The sequence below is a fragment of the Anomaloglossus baeobatrachus genome, chromosome 1 (genome assembly GCF_048569485.1).
Source record: "Anomaloglossus baeobatrachus isolate aAnoBae1 chromosome 1, aAnoBae1.hap1, whole genome shotgun sequence".
Classification (NCBI taxonomy): Eukaryota; Metazoa; Chordata; class Amphibia; order Anura; family Aromobatidae; genus Anomaloglossus; species Anomaloglossus baeobatrachus.
In genome coordinates, this window is record NC_134353.1 from 928,833,289 (window position 1) to 928,848,156 (window position 14,868).

The following is a 14,868-nucleotide window of genomic DNA, read 5'->3' on the forward strand; positions in this document are numbered from 1 at the left end:
GCTCTTCCCAATTGCCATCGTGTGGTGGCAATCAGGTAATGCTTTTTTAAGAAATTTGGAGAACCCGAACTTCCACATGTCCACTCATCCTTATTTATAACTAGAATTGAACAAATCTCCCAAAACTCAACTCAGTCAGATTTGCATTGAATCAATTCAATGTGAACTTAATCATCCAGGAAAGGTGTGGAAAAAAAAATCTTAATATGCTCCTTGGCCCTTCCCATACTCATACCTGTCACACCATCACCAATAGACTCCTCTATCCTCTACCTTCCGAATGGTTCTACCATTCAATAGATCCTTAAGCATCCCATGGGGCGTGAAACTCGTCAACGACTTTCGATGACCACATGCAACGATGCTGACGTGAATGTCATACACGCTCCACCCCACCTGATGGCTTAGGCTTAGTGAATGGAAGCAAGATGGAAGAGTCAAGAGGCAAAAAAATATTATTTTTTTTTTAACACTTTCCTGGCTTTCTGTAATAAAGTATATTGACATCCAGTGCACATTGGGCTGAATCTCTCTTTTTTTAGAAATGGATTAAATTTCGGGATCACCTAATTGGATATCTCCAGTAGTTCCATAGATAAAGAACAGAGTAGTGGTGCATTTTTGGGACTGGTGGGGGACCCCATTACGGGACCCCAAGCCATCAGCTAATTATCATCTGTGCTCGTCTATAGACTTGTGGATAGAGAGTAACCCTTTAACGTATTAGCATTATTTGGTGCTGGGGGGAAAGGGCTATTTTTGATGTTTGTTGGGCACAATATCCATTAGGATGGTAATGCTGTAACATGTTGTTTGGCCTGTACTGAAGACCTAACCCCAGTCATAAGACTCAATAATTGCAAAGCTTTAAAAGTTATTCTAAAAGTCATTTCTGGGCCTCTGGGGTCTTGGTAGGAAGCTGTAATGTAGAAGACATAGTTTCAGTTCCTCACTATTACCTGAGTTTCACCCTCATACGCTTCCTACACTGCACACACCGACACTGCACACCGAACACACGCAACATTGAACAGAAAAAAACAGCAGAACTTTATGTGCAATCAAAACTGTCCATGCATTAGTCTAATAATACAATGCAAAATATAGAAGCGGGTTAACATACATGCAGCCACCTCCGGGGGGGATGAACACTGGCCTGCACACTGCATGACAGCTTCTGAAGGGCAGAAGGAAGAAGGAAGTGTCATTAGTACCGTAAAGACTTGTGCTGCTATAATATGATCAATAGAGATATTCAGCATGTTGGTCTACTGCTTAAAGGGGACGGTGGTAAAAGATGTGTCATCAGAGAATGATCTGTCTGTTAAATCAGGCATTTATGTTGAATGTATTTTAATTTTTTTTCCAATTTTTCCATATTAGTATCGATATTAACGATAAAATGTCAGAAATCTTGAAGTCCTCACATTGTCTGATCCGATAAGCGTAATACTAGACTAATATTTCCTGCTCCTGCTTCTATCAAGATGACTTTTCAGTTATCTCAGGTATCATCGCAGACAGGATTACAATGACAGGTAACAGCTCTATATATAGTAGATAGCACAGGATCCTACATTCACAATAGGTAACATCACAGCTTACCTCCTCTTCCTCCTGTACAATTACTGATAACACCTCTATATACAGTAGATGACACAGGATCCACCATTCATAATAGGTGATGTCACAGCTCACCTCCTCCTCCTGTACAATAACTGATAACACCTCTATTTACAATAGATAACACAGGATCTACCATTCACAATAGGTCATATCACAGCTCAATTCCTCCTCCTGCATAATGACTGAAAACACCTCTATATACAGTAGACAACTGAAGATCCACCATTCACAATAGGTGATATCACAGCTCACCTCCTCCTCCTGCATAATGACTGATAACACCTCTATATACAGTAGACAACACAGGATTCATCATTACCAATAGCTGATGTCATAGTTCACCTTCTCCTGTTCAATGATTGATAACACCTCTTAATACAGTAGAAAACACAGGATCCACCATTCACAATAGGTAATATCACAGCTCACCTTCTCCTGTACAATTACTGATAACACAGAATCCACCATTCACAATAGGTGATGTCACAGCTCACCTCCTCCTCCTGTACAATGACTGATAACATCTCAATATACAATAGATAACACAGAATCCACCATTCACAATAGGTGATATCAAAGCTCAATTCCTCCTCCTGCATAATGACTGATAACACCTCTATCTACAGTAGAAAACACAGAATCCACCATTCACAATAGGTGATGTCACAGCTCACCTCCTCCTCCTGTACAATGACTGATAACACCTCAATATACAATAGATAACACAGAATCCACCATTCACAATAGGTGATATCAAAGCTCAATTCCTCCTCCTGCATAATGACTGATAACACCTCTATCTACAGTAGAAAACACAGGATCCACCATTCACAATAGGTGATATCACAGATCACCTCCTCCTCCTGCATAATGACTGATAACACCTCCATATACAGTAGACAACACAGGATTCATCATTCCCAATAGCTGATGTCATAGTTCACCTTCTCCTGTTCAATGATTGATAACACCTCTATATACAGTAGAAAACACAGGATCCACCATTCACAATAGGTAATATCACAGCTTACCTTCTCCTGTACAATTACTGATAACACAGAATCCACCATTCACAATAGGTGATGTCACAGCTCACCTCCTCCCCTGCTCTACAAAATCATATTAGCATAGATCACAGAAAAGTCACTTTATTAATATCTACCTTCTGTCTATGAAACTACTGAATAGAATAGGAATTAGTGGCCGGCGTGCCAATATTGACTGTCCTATAGAAAGATTATCAATATTTTAATTCTAATTCAATTAATAAATAAAAGCCTAATTTAAACAACACAGATAATTTTCAGATGACACATCGCGTTAATATTATATATATATATATATATATATACAGGGTGGTCCAAAAGTAGGTGGATAGAAAATAATAACATGGTGCAAAGTGAAACTGACTCAGTTGCCCTTAGCAACCAATCAGATTCCACCTTTCATTTTCCAAAGAGTCTGTGAAGAATGAAAAGTGGAATCTGATTGGTTGCTAAGAACAACTGAGTCAGTTTCACTTTACACCATGTTTGATAACCCTATTACACATACTGTCCACCTACTTTTGGACCACACTGTATATATATATATATATATATATATATATATATATATATATATATAAAATGTCAGATGACGACATGTTGTTTGCGGTATAGCTAAAAGCTCCATGCACGATCTCCTCTGACACGTCTTTTTACGTACAGTGCCCCCTTTAAGCAGGTGGTCGTCCCTGGTCATCGCTTCCATCATTTGGAAGGGAGCCACATGTCTTTTATAACCATATTGTAATACGGCAGGCGATGGGGGCAGCTGCATTATTTACACACAGGACCCTGCGGACCTCACAAAATGTCAGCTTGTAAGGTTTGCTGAAAGATGGTGTAAATAACGTGGCTTAGCCGCATCCCCTGAAGTGCCGTAATGTTTAACTGCCTTATTCCATGAATTTCTCATTTAAGAACATCCTTGGGAACAGAGATACATTGGTTGTTATGAGAAGTGAAAGGGATGAACAAGATGGAACGCTGAGGGATGTTATCAGGAGACCGGGCAGAAGGGACCGGAGAGGGGAAGGTTGCGGACAAGGACGTGAGCTCATCTGCAGAAGACAAATATGGAAATGGTTACATGCAATATAAAAGCTGTTACATATGTATCTCTGGATGCAAAACAATAGACTCACAGGCAAAGATGGGTGTTAGGGCAACCTTATGGGAGGAACCGGTGACAATAAAGGCAATCAAAATTTTCCCATAATTAGACCATTATTTTTTAGGGTCACAATATTGCTTATTTTTCCCCAAAAAACAGCTCCACCAATATCATACACCTCGAGGCGTAATTCCATTGACATCGGAGCACAATTCCAAAATTACTTTATGGTATGTGAACCTTCAAAGCAAGTCATGTTGTAGGCTGAAACTTTAAAAAATTGATACCTTCTGTTAGTTTCTCGCAAACGTTGGCCCCCATGATAGCCATTATATGTTGGTGTTAAAACACACAACACTCATTTTAGTAAAGGAGTGCTGTTACCACCAGGAGAGAAGATCATATCAATAATCATTCCAAATGATGGATGATTTGTCGGTAGATCACAGCTATAAAATTGTACATTTGACATTGGATGTTCTGAAAAAGATTTTGTCACTTACTCAAGAAAATAAAAATCCCTGAGTTCTCCCGATTATGTCGTTCTTTGCCATTTTGCTCTATGCCATTCCATTGTAGAGATATTCACATTTGTTTCTTCTGGAGCGCACTATGTGAAATCTCTGCTTGTAGTGCAACCTGGTGTTTCTTCAGAGTCTTCTCTGGTGGAATGATTTTTTTACCCATCCCTCCCAGATGCTGCCAATAAAAATCCATTAGATCTCCTGATTCTGCTACTCTTTCCATTTTGCTCAATGTCGCTCGATTACAGAGATATTCACATTTGTTTCTTCTGGAGCGCACTATGTGAAATCTCTGCTCGTAGTGCAACCTGGTGTTTCTTCAGAGTCTTCACTGGTGGAATGATTTTTTTTATCCATCCCTTCCAGATGTTGCCAATAAAAATCCCTGAGCTCTCCTGATTCTACCAATGTTTTCCATTTTGTGCTTGCTCCATTGCAAAGATATTCACATTTGTTTCTACTAGTGCACTATGTGAAATCTCTGCTCATAGTGCAACCAGGTGTTTCTTTTCTGGTGGAATAATTTTTCACCTATCCCTCCCAGGTGCTGCCAATAAAAATCCCTGATAGCTCCTTATTCTGCCGCTCTTTTCCATTTTGCTCTGTGTTGCTCCATTGGGGAGATATTCACATTTATTTCTACTGAAGTACACTAAGTGAAATCTCTGCTCGTAGTGCAACCAGGTGTTTCTTCAGAGTATTCTCCAGTGGTGTGTACTTTCACCCATCACTGACAATTGCCCCTTTAAAGTGTCTAAGATTGATAGACTGGTGATGTCAATCAGCTGATTGGTGATGTCTAGGAAGTCGGAGTGAAAAAGTGTACACCCCCAGAGAAGACGGTGCAGAAATGATCAGTTGCGTTACAAGCAGAGATTTCACATAGCACGCTCCAGTAGAAAGAAATGGGAATATCTCTGCAATGCAGCCACGCAGCAGAAAATGGAAAAGAGTGACAGAATCAGGGGAACTCAGAAATTTTTAGTCACCTTCCCTGGGTCTAGTTCTGAGTCTTCACTTCTGCTCCCTTTATGTTTTATTATCTGCAGCACTAACGACACGTCAACAGTCAACCAATCAGCGAGCCCAACGACTCTGCCCAAGTTAATGGAATGAGCTGCTCAGAGCCGCTGAGCTCACTGATTGGCTGTCAACGTAAAGATAGCACTGCATAAAATAACAGTCACTTAGAGCAGAGACTGAGACTTAGCACTGGACCGGTGGAGGGTGAGTAAAGCACATACAAAACTCACAAAAAAAGCAACTGGGAGATGGGTTTTCTGAAAGCGAATAAATACGTTTAAATGTACAATTTTACTCATGAAAAATAGATCAAAGCTTCTGATGCAAAAATTATACCTAGATAAACTACTTAAAGGGCATCTATCAGTACGATTTTACTAATCAAACTAGTGCTATGAATGTATAGATTGTGGTATTACAATAAAAATGATTCCTGTCTTGTACAAATCCGATGCTCTACTGCTGAGAAATACAGGTTTGAAGTTAGAAGCAAGCTAGTCTGGACTGTGGGCGTGTCAGTACATTCCAAGAGCATAGCCACGCCCCCTATACACTGCAAGCTAAATTTCCTTCCGGCTTCAAACCTTGATTTCTCAGCGCTGGCACATCGGATTACTACAAAACAGGTATCATTTTTCTTGTTTTATCAGAACCCATACAGCCATATCACTAGTTTCAGTAGTAAAACTGTCCTGTTGGATTCCCTTTAAGAGAATGACCTAGGTATAATTATCACTCACGAAGACTATAAGTGTTAATTAATAAGCCAGGGTATGTCCCCTTTTATTCCATAGGGATATTTGTTAACATAAAATTATGGGCAATCAATGTGGTCACCACTCCCTAGTGGTAGTGAAGATCAACCATAACAGGACCCACGAGCTTCAATAGTGGTCATCTCCACCCTGACTCTAGAGCGGTGTCTAAACATTTTGGAACATATTAGTCTTCTATCATGATATGACTTGATTGTATACTAATGCCAACAGAGTTTTCATCAAAAATAGGTTCTGGTAGGATAATGGCGCCATTCCACAACGGGACCCATGAGGTCCATCATGGGCCAGACCTTGGACCAAACTACTCCAAAGTTACTACTTCCTAAAAAGGTTGTCTTTTGCTGGATCTTTGTGTCCCTTAGCTTAGAGGATGGACGCAGCAGAGGATACTCCGAGGCCCTGGTCCAAGTAGAGAACAAGCTGGGAGGAAGTGTGCACATTCTGTAACGCTGTAGGGTGGACCCTGGAAATCGTTTCCTCTGTTGGGGCCAAGGATTCTTAGTCCAATATCCCATTCCTCCTCGCTATGTTTAGGTCATTCAGACTTTCCAAAACAAAAGAAAGGCTGGGCTGAATTAAGGTCGGAGTTTTTTTTCTCCATAAAGGTCATATCAGGAGGGCCGAGATATTTTTATCTGATGTTTTTCGGCAGTTGTGATTAATAAAAATGACGGAATCTGCAGGGTTTTTTTGTGCAGCTAATATTTCTAGATTCAGAGACGCCAGCTGGAGCTAAACTACTTCTAAAGGGATTTTTCAGATTTGTAAAAACAATTTGTGGTTGAGTCACCCTCCTTGGGTCCAGCACTTAATTCCTGTTATTGTCTGCAGCACTGTCGTCAGCACTGCAGCCAATCACTAAGCATGTACTGTCAACTCGGTCAGAGCCACTGAGCTCAGTTATCATGACAGTACTGGATTATTTACTGTATGAGCAGTGAGACCATAGATTCTTTACTGTTTGAGCAGTGAGACTATAGATTCTTTATTGTATGAGCAGTGAGACTATGGATTCTTTACTGTATAAGCAGTGAGACTATGGATTCTTTATTGTATGAGCAGTGAGACTATGGATTCTTTACTGTATAAGCAGTGAGGCTATGGATTCTTTATTGTATAAACAGTGAGACTATGGATTCTTTATTGTACAAGCAGTGAGACTATGGATTCTTTACTGTATAAGCAGTGAGACTATGGATTCTTTACTGTATAAGAAGCGATACTATGGATTCTTTACTGTATGAGCAGTGAGACTATGGATTCTTTACTGTATAAGCAGTGAGACTATGTATTCTTTATTGTATGAGCAGTGAGACTATGGATTCTTTACTGTATAAGCAGTGAGACTATGGATTCTTTATTGTATGAGCAGTGAGACTATGGATTCTTTACTGTATGAGAAGCGATACTATGGATTCTTTACTGTATGAGCAGTGAGACCATACATTTTTTACTGTTTGAGCAGTGAGACCATAGATTTTTTACTCTATGAGCAGTGAGACTATGGATTCTGTATTGTATGAGCAGTGAGACTATGGATTCTTTACTGTATGAGCAGCGAGACTATGGATGTGTACCGCCCCGGGGCTCGGCCGGCTGCCGAGCCGCACGGATCCATGCTCATCGGTGGGTGGCTCGAGCTCCTCCCGGACCCGGGGGTCACGTCGCTCTCAAGGGAAGCTGGAGCTACGTGTAGGGACTTCGGTGGGGAAGGTCCACGGCCGAGGCCGTGGCGTTTAGGGATGTAAGTTCGTGACGCCACCCACAAGTGTTGGTGAATGTGGACACCACCGCTGCCGTTGACTAGGCTTCCGGGGACGGTGTTGTGCAGCTTGGTGTTGACCCCTCCGTAGGCAGGGGGTGATGGTCCCAGGGCCCGGTGGTTGTGAGGTGCGGGCGGGATGGTGCAGTGCGGCCCGCGGCCCGAGGGCACTGTTGTACTCACTATGACAGATACACCGGAGTCTCTGGTAAACCAAGAAGGATGGTGGTCGGTGCCCGCAGCCGGTTGGTGGTTCCCGCCTTTCTCCTGCACCTCTGTGGTAGAACTTGACTGCCTATGCGTCAGCAACGGTAGTTCGCTCCCCGACTTTATATGTGTCGTTTACCCGCAGGCGCTGGCCCGTGGGATCTCTCTGCCTGGGCGGTGGCTTTCTATCCTCCTCGGTGGGCTGTTGCCGTCTTTCGGGTCTTGGGACGGGAAAGAACCTAAGGTCCAGACCTCTATCAGTGAATTTGACGTGGTCCAGTGGCTCCTGGACCTCGTTCTGGGTCTGAGTACCCTTCCTGGTGCTCCAGTTTCCAGTTGGTTCCCCAGTTCGGTACCGGCGGGTCACTACCCTGTCCCGGTCCCTTACGGTTCCACCAGCCGTCTTCCCGGCTCCTGCAGGCAGCAACCACCGTCTGCCTCCTGGTCACAGGGTATCTGGGCTCCTACCCAGATCCCTGACAGACGTTGACACACTGCTACTACTCTCCTTCACCTCCAAAACTCATCTCCTCCAAACTCATCTGTTTGTGTTTTTCCCACCTCAGGCTATCCGAACTCCTCGAAGAGCATGGCCAACTCCAGGCTCCGCCCCCTGGTGTGAACGTCAAGACCTGAGAGGGGTGACTCAGGGTTTTTAGGTTGGCTAGTTACACCTTTTTAGGGGCTGGTGTTTGTGCAGGGGGTCTACCTGTGACTACCTGGCTAGTCCAGGGCGTCACAGATGCTTTACTGTATGAGCGGTGAGACAATAGATTCTTTGCTTTACGAGCAGCGAGGCTATGATTTTTTTACTGTCTCAGCAGTGAGACCATAGATTCTTTGCTACATGAGCAGCGAAACTATGGATTCTTTACTGTATGAGCAGTGAGACTATGGATACTTTACTGTATGAGCAGTGAGACTATGGATTCTTTACTGTATGAGCAGTGAGACTATGGATACTTTACTGTATGAGCAGTGAGACTATGGATTCTTTACTGTATGAGCAGTGAGACTATGGATTCTTTGCTGTATGAGCAGTGAGACTATGGATACTTTACTGTATGAGCAGTGAGACTATGGATTCTTTGCTGTATGAGCAGTGAGACTATGGATACTTTGCTGTATGAGCAGTGAGACTATGCGTTATTTTCTGTATGAGCAGTGAGACAATGGATTATTTGCTGTATGAGCAGTGAGACAATGGATTCTTTACTGTACAAGAGGTAAGAGCATGGATTCTTTATTCTGTGAGCAGTGAGATCATAAATTCTTAATTGTATGAGCAGTGAGACTATTGGCTATTTACTGTACCAGCAGTGAGACTATAGGGTGCTTTACACGCTGCGACAATGCAAGCGATTTTGTTAGTGATGTAACACGCCAGATCGCACGTACGATTTGCCGAGATCGCACGTGTGACCGGCGCTATAAAAATGACCTATGTGCGATCTCGGCAAATCTTATCTGCTATCAGGCGTGTCACATCGCTAGCGAGATGTCGATGTCGCAGCATGTAAAGCACCCTTATGGGTTATTTACTGTATGCAGTGAGAAACTGGATTCTTTACTTTATGAGCAGTGATACCATAGATTCTTTACTGCATAAGCAGTGAGACTATGGATTCTTTACTGTATGAGCAGTGAGACTATGGATTCTTTACTGTATGAGCACTGAGGCTGTGGATTCTTTATTGTATGGACAGTGAGACGACAAATTATTTGCTGTATGAGGAGTGAGACAATGGATTACTTACTGTTTGAGGGGTGAGACCATAAGATTCTTTACTGTAAAACAGTAAGATCATAGATTCTTTGCTATATGAGCAGTGAGACTATGGATTCTTTATTCTATGAGCAGTGAGACTATGGATTCTATGCTGTATGAGCGTGAGATTATGGATTCTTTACTGTATGAGCAGTGAGACTATAGATTCTTTACTGTATGAGCAGTGAGACTATGCATACTTTATTCTATGAGCAGTGAGACTATGGATTCTTTGCTGTATGATCAATGAGACTATGTATTATTTACTGTATGATCAATGAGACTATGTATTATTTACTGTATGAGCAGTGAGACTATGGATTCTTTACTGTATGAGCAGTGAGACTATGTATTATTTACTGTATGATCAGTGAGACTATGGGTTATTTATTCTAAGAGCAATTAGACTGTGGATTCTTTACTGTATGAGCAGAGAGATTATAGATTCTTTGCTGTATGAGCAGTGAGACTATGGATTCTTTACTGTATGAGCAGTTAGACTATGGATTCTTTACTGTATGAGCAGTGAGACTATGGATTATTTACAGTATGAGCAGTGAGACTATGGATTCTTTATTCTATGAGCAATGAAACTTTGTATTCTTTACTGGACAAGCATTAAGGGGTACTTTGCACACTACGACATCGCAAGCCGATGGTAGCGATGCCGAGCGCGATAGTCCCCGCCCCCATCACAGCTGTGATATCTTGTGATAGCTGCCGTTGCGAACATTATCGCTACGGCAGCTTCACATGCACTTACCTGCACTGCGACGTCGCTCTGGCCGGCGAACCGCCTCCTTCCTAAGGGGGCGGGTCGTGCGACGTCAGAGCGACGTCACACGGCAGGCGGCCAATAGAAGCAGAGGAGTGGAAATGAACGGGACGTAAACATCCCGCCCACCTCCTTCCTTCCGCATTGCAGACGGGACGCAGGTAGGAGATGTTCCTCGCTCCTGCGGCTTCTCACACAGCGATGTGTGCTGCCGCAGGAACGAGGAACTACATCGTACCTGTCACTGCCGCGACATTATGGAAATGACCGACACTACACCGATCATACGATTTCGACGCTTTTGCGCTCGTTAATCGTATCAAAAAGGATGTACACACTCCGATGTAGACAGCGACGCCGGATGTGCATCACTTTCGATTTGACCCCACCGACATCGCAGCTGCAATGTCGTAGTGTGCAAAGTGCCCCTAAGTCTAAGGAACGTTTTGCTACATGATGATGTAATGGTTGATTTACTAATAAAAAAGCACAATGAAGGCCTGGATGCCTTTCTTAATACATCTAATGTTATATGTTATGGGTAGTAAATTCTGTGATGGGCGCTGATCCAGGCAACCAGTCTGATTGCTGAAGGGTTTTTTCCCCTAATATGGGGCAATTCGCACCGGTCTCATGGGGTATTTGCCTTCCTCTGGGTCAACATGCTGAGATATAGGTTGGACTTGATGGACTTGTGTCTAGCTTCAACCTAACGACTATGAAACAACGATATCCAAGAATTCGTCCAACTCTCATTCCATTGGGAAGAAGAAGTCATGTTGGTCTTTGGATGGGAGTAGCTAGCCGCGGGTGATTTCCTAAGGTCTACCAGCGGTTTAGAGGTGTAAAATGAGTCTTAAAATGGAGAACGCTGGATTCCGGGCTTTATAAACATGCCTTATTTTATTCATATGGCTCCAGCCTTGTGCTTTCATGTGGGACTGCTCCATCAGAAGATAAAGCGTATTATGGATGCACCGCTCCGCATGACTGATACTCCTGAATGCTACAACACAGATGTCACATCAATGAGATACAGCAACCAAAGGTTTTTTTTTTCTTCTAAACTACTGTTACTAGTAAAAATGAGTGGGCAGGTATCAGATGCTATCACAAGATCAAAGGAAGTCATAACAGAACCCAGACTTATGGTTTGACTCAAAGCAGCCATATGTCATGTGTGCTGTTAGGAAAACACAAAATACCGGCATTTCACAATGACCCCCAAAGTTCTGCCTGAACGAGCGAGCTGCTTTCCTCCAAGATGTCTGCTTCCCTGAGATGTCTACAATGTATAGGGACAAATGGCATGTTCCCATAACGTGTCCCATTAACCCTACTGGGCTCCTGGCCAACATTGTGGCTTTGAAATGGTTTGAAGACACTTAATTCCTTTGTGCATCACGTAAATTTTGTGCATATGGAGAAGCATTTACTGCTGCCAAGGGGGAACATAGTGAAGTGCAAAAAAATTAGGATCCCTCTTGCAATTAGGTGAGAAAGATCTGGACTCGCTGACGATCGCCGGCGGTCATCAGAGAAGCTCTTGTAGATGCTTCTGGTCCCATCAAGTCGTGATTCTCTGTTTCGGCTCATAAAGTAGGAATTTGCGTGAGGGACCGATCTCTATCTAGACTCGCTGCCCACCGATGATCTGCAGAGGTCATCAGAGAAGCTCTTGTAGATACTTCTGGTCCCTTCAAGTCATTGATTCTCTGTTTTGGCTCATAAAGTAGGAATTTGCGTGAGGGACCGATCTCTATCTAGACTCGCTGACCACCGATGATCTGCAGAGGTCATCAGAGAAGCTCTTGTAGATACTTCTGGTCCCTTCAAGTCATTGATTCTCTGTTTTGGCTCATATAGTAGGAATTTGCGTGAGGGACCGATCTCTATCTAGACTCGCTGACCATCGATGATCTGCAGAGGTCATCAGAGAAGCTCTTGTCGATGCTTCTGGTCCCATCTAGTCGTTGATTCTCTGTTTTGGCTCATAAAGTAGGAATTTGCGTGAGGGACCGATATCTATCTGGACTCGCTGACCACCGATGATCTGCAGAGGTCATCAGAGAAGCTCTTGTAGATGCTTCTGGTCCCATCAAGTAATTGATTCTCTGTTTTGGCTCATAAAGTAGGAATTTGCGTGAGGGACCGATCTCTATCTGGACTCACTGACCCACCGATGATCTGCAGAGGTCATCAGAGAAGCTCTTGTAGATGCTTCTGGTCCCATCAAGTCGTTGATTCTCTGTTTTGGCTCATAAAGTTGGAAGTTGGGTGAGGGACCGATCTCTAAATGTCCATCTACTCGTATGCAGATAGGTCAACCCATGTATTAGATACATTTATCTTGGGCCCCCTCCAGAGCTTAGTTCTAATGGGATCACATATGACCTCACTTTTTGCCACCCCTATGCCTATAGCCCTCTTCACACGTCAGTGATTCCGGTATATATGACATCCGTTTTCATACTTACCAGAGACACGGACATACGCAGACCAAAATCAATGGGTCTGCGCACACATCAGTGTTTTCTCACGGACATATGTCCATGTGGATCTCACGCGTGTCCGTGTGCTCTACATGGCGACAAGTCCGCTTTTCTCCAGCAGCACTGATCCATGTGACATCAGTGTGACACGTACCGGAGAAAACACAGGTCTTTGAAATAAAATTATTTTCTATACTTACCCTTCTCCAGCCCTGCTGCCTTCAGTGCTGCTGTCACTTGCTTCCGGGCCTGCTCATTATGCTCATGAATATTCACTGCACTGTGAACCCGGAAGCAGCAGAAGCGCCGGAAACATCAGCACTGGGGACAGGTGAGTAAAAAGTTCCTAATTTAGGGGTGCACAGATAGCACGGGGAGAACACACTTGTGCCAAAATCATGGCACACGGAGGGTCATATGTACCTTAAACATGTCCATGAAAAATGTGAATTTTTATCAAGGACTTGTGAAGAGGGCCTAAAGGAGTACCGTAATCCTATACTAAAAAGATATTACTTATTTCTTCAATATGCCATAACATCATTTTTTTTTTTTTTTAAATGCAAGTGGTTTGGAAAAAATAATTTTTGCAATTTGATGAATTACACATTTTGTACCGTTTGGCTTCTATAGTCTCTTTGTGACATTAAACCTTGATGTGGTCCGTGGCCACGAGGGGAACAAAAAAAAAAAGCTAAGAGTTACAAATAGTGATGAGAAAGCAATACCGAGAAATATTGGAAGTCAATGGTAAACTAAAGCATTTTTAAGGAAGAGGTTCCGGAAAAATGCTTAAGTTTGCCATTATACTCAGAGACTCGAGTAGCGCCCATCCGAGCATCCAAATGCTCCATCCAGGTACTAAGCACCCGAGCATAGTAGTGCCCACTCATCACTAGCTACGAGTACTGAGCACCCGAGCATGGTAGTGCCCGCTCATTACTAGTTACGAGTACTGAGCACCCGAGCATGGTAGTGCCCGCTCATTACTAGCTACGAGTACAGAGCACCCGAGCATGGTAGTGCCCGCTCATCACTAGTTACGAGTACTGAGCACCTGAGCATGGTAGTGCCTGCTCATCACTAGTTACCAGTACTGAGCACCCGAGCATAGTAGTGCCCACTCATCACTAGTTACGAGTACAGAGCACCCGAGCATGGTAGTGCCCGCTCATTACTAGTTACAAGTACTGAGCACCTGAGCATGGTAGTGCTCGCTCATCACTAGTTACGAGTACCGAGCACCCGAGCATGGTAGTGCCCGCTCATCACTAGTTACCAGTACTGAGCACCCGAGCATGGTAGTGCCCGCTCATCACTAGTTACGAGTACTGAGCACCCGAGCATGGTAGTGCCCGCTCATCACTAGTTACCAGTACTGAGCACCCGAGCATGGTAGTGCTCGCTCATCACTAGTTATGAGTACAGAGCCCCCGAGCATGGTAGTGCTCACTCATCACTAGTTACGAGTACCGAGCACCCGAGCATGGTAGTGCCCGCTCATCACTAGATACGAGTACTGAGCACCCGAGCATGGTAGTGCCCGCTCATCACTAGTTACCAGTACTGAGCACCCGAGCATGGTAGTGCTCGCTCATCACTAGTTATGAGTACAGAGCCCCCGAGCATGGTAGTGCTCACTCATCACTAGTTGCGAGTACCGAGCACCCGAGCATGGTAGTGCCCGCTCATCACTAGATACGAGTACTGAGCACCTGAGCATGGTAGTGCTCGCTCATCACTAGTTACAAACTG

The 14,868-nt window shown here is 43.6% G+C and overlaps 1 protein-coding gene across 1 annotated transcript in view; it reads right to left on the reverse strand.

The window, feature by feature from the left end:
- The window catches only part of TCF4 (transcription factor 4), a 633,301-nt gene that overhangs the window by 475,932 nt on the left and 142,501 nt on the right, over positions 1–14,868 (reverse strand). The window contains exon 4 of the mRNA XM_075329425.1: positions 1,124–1,177. Within this exon, the coding sequence (XP_075185540.1) occupies positions 1,124–1,177 (54 nt within the window). The remainder of the gene's footprint in view (positions 1–1,123; positions 1,178–14,868) is intronic.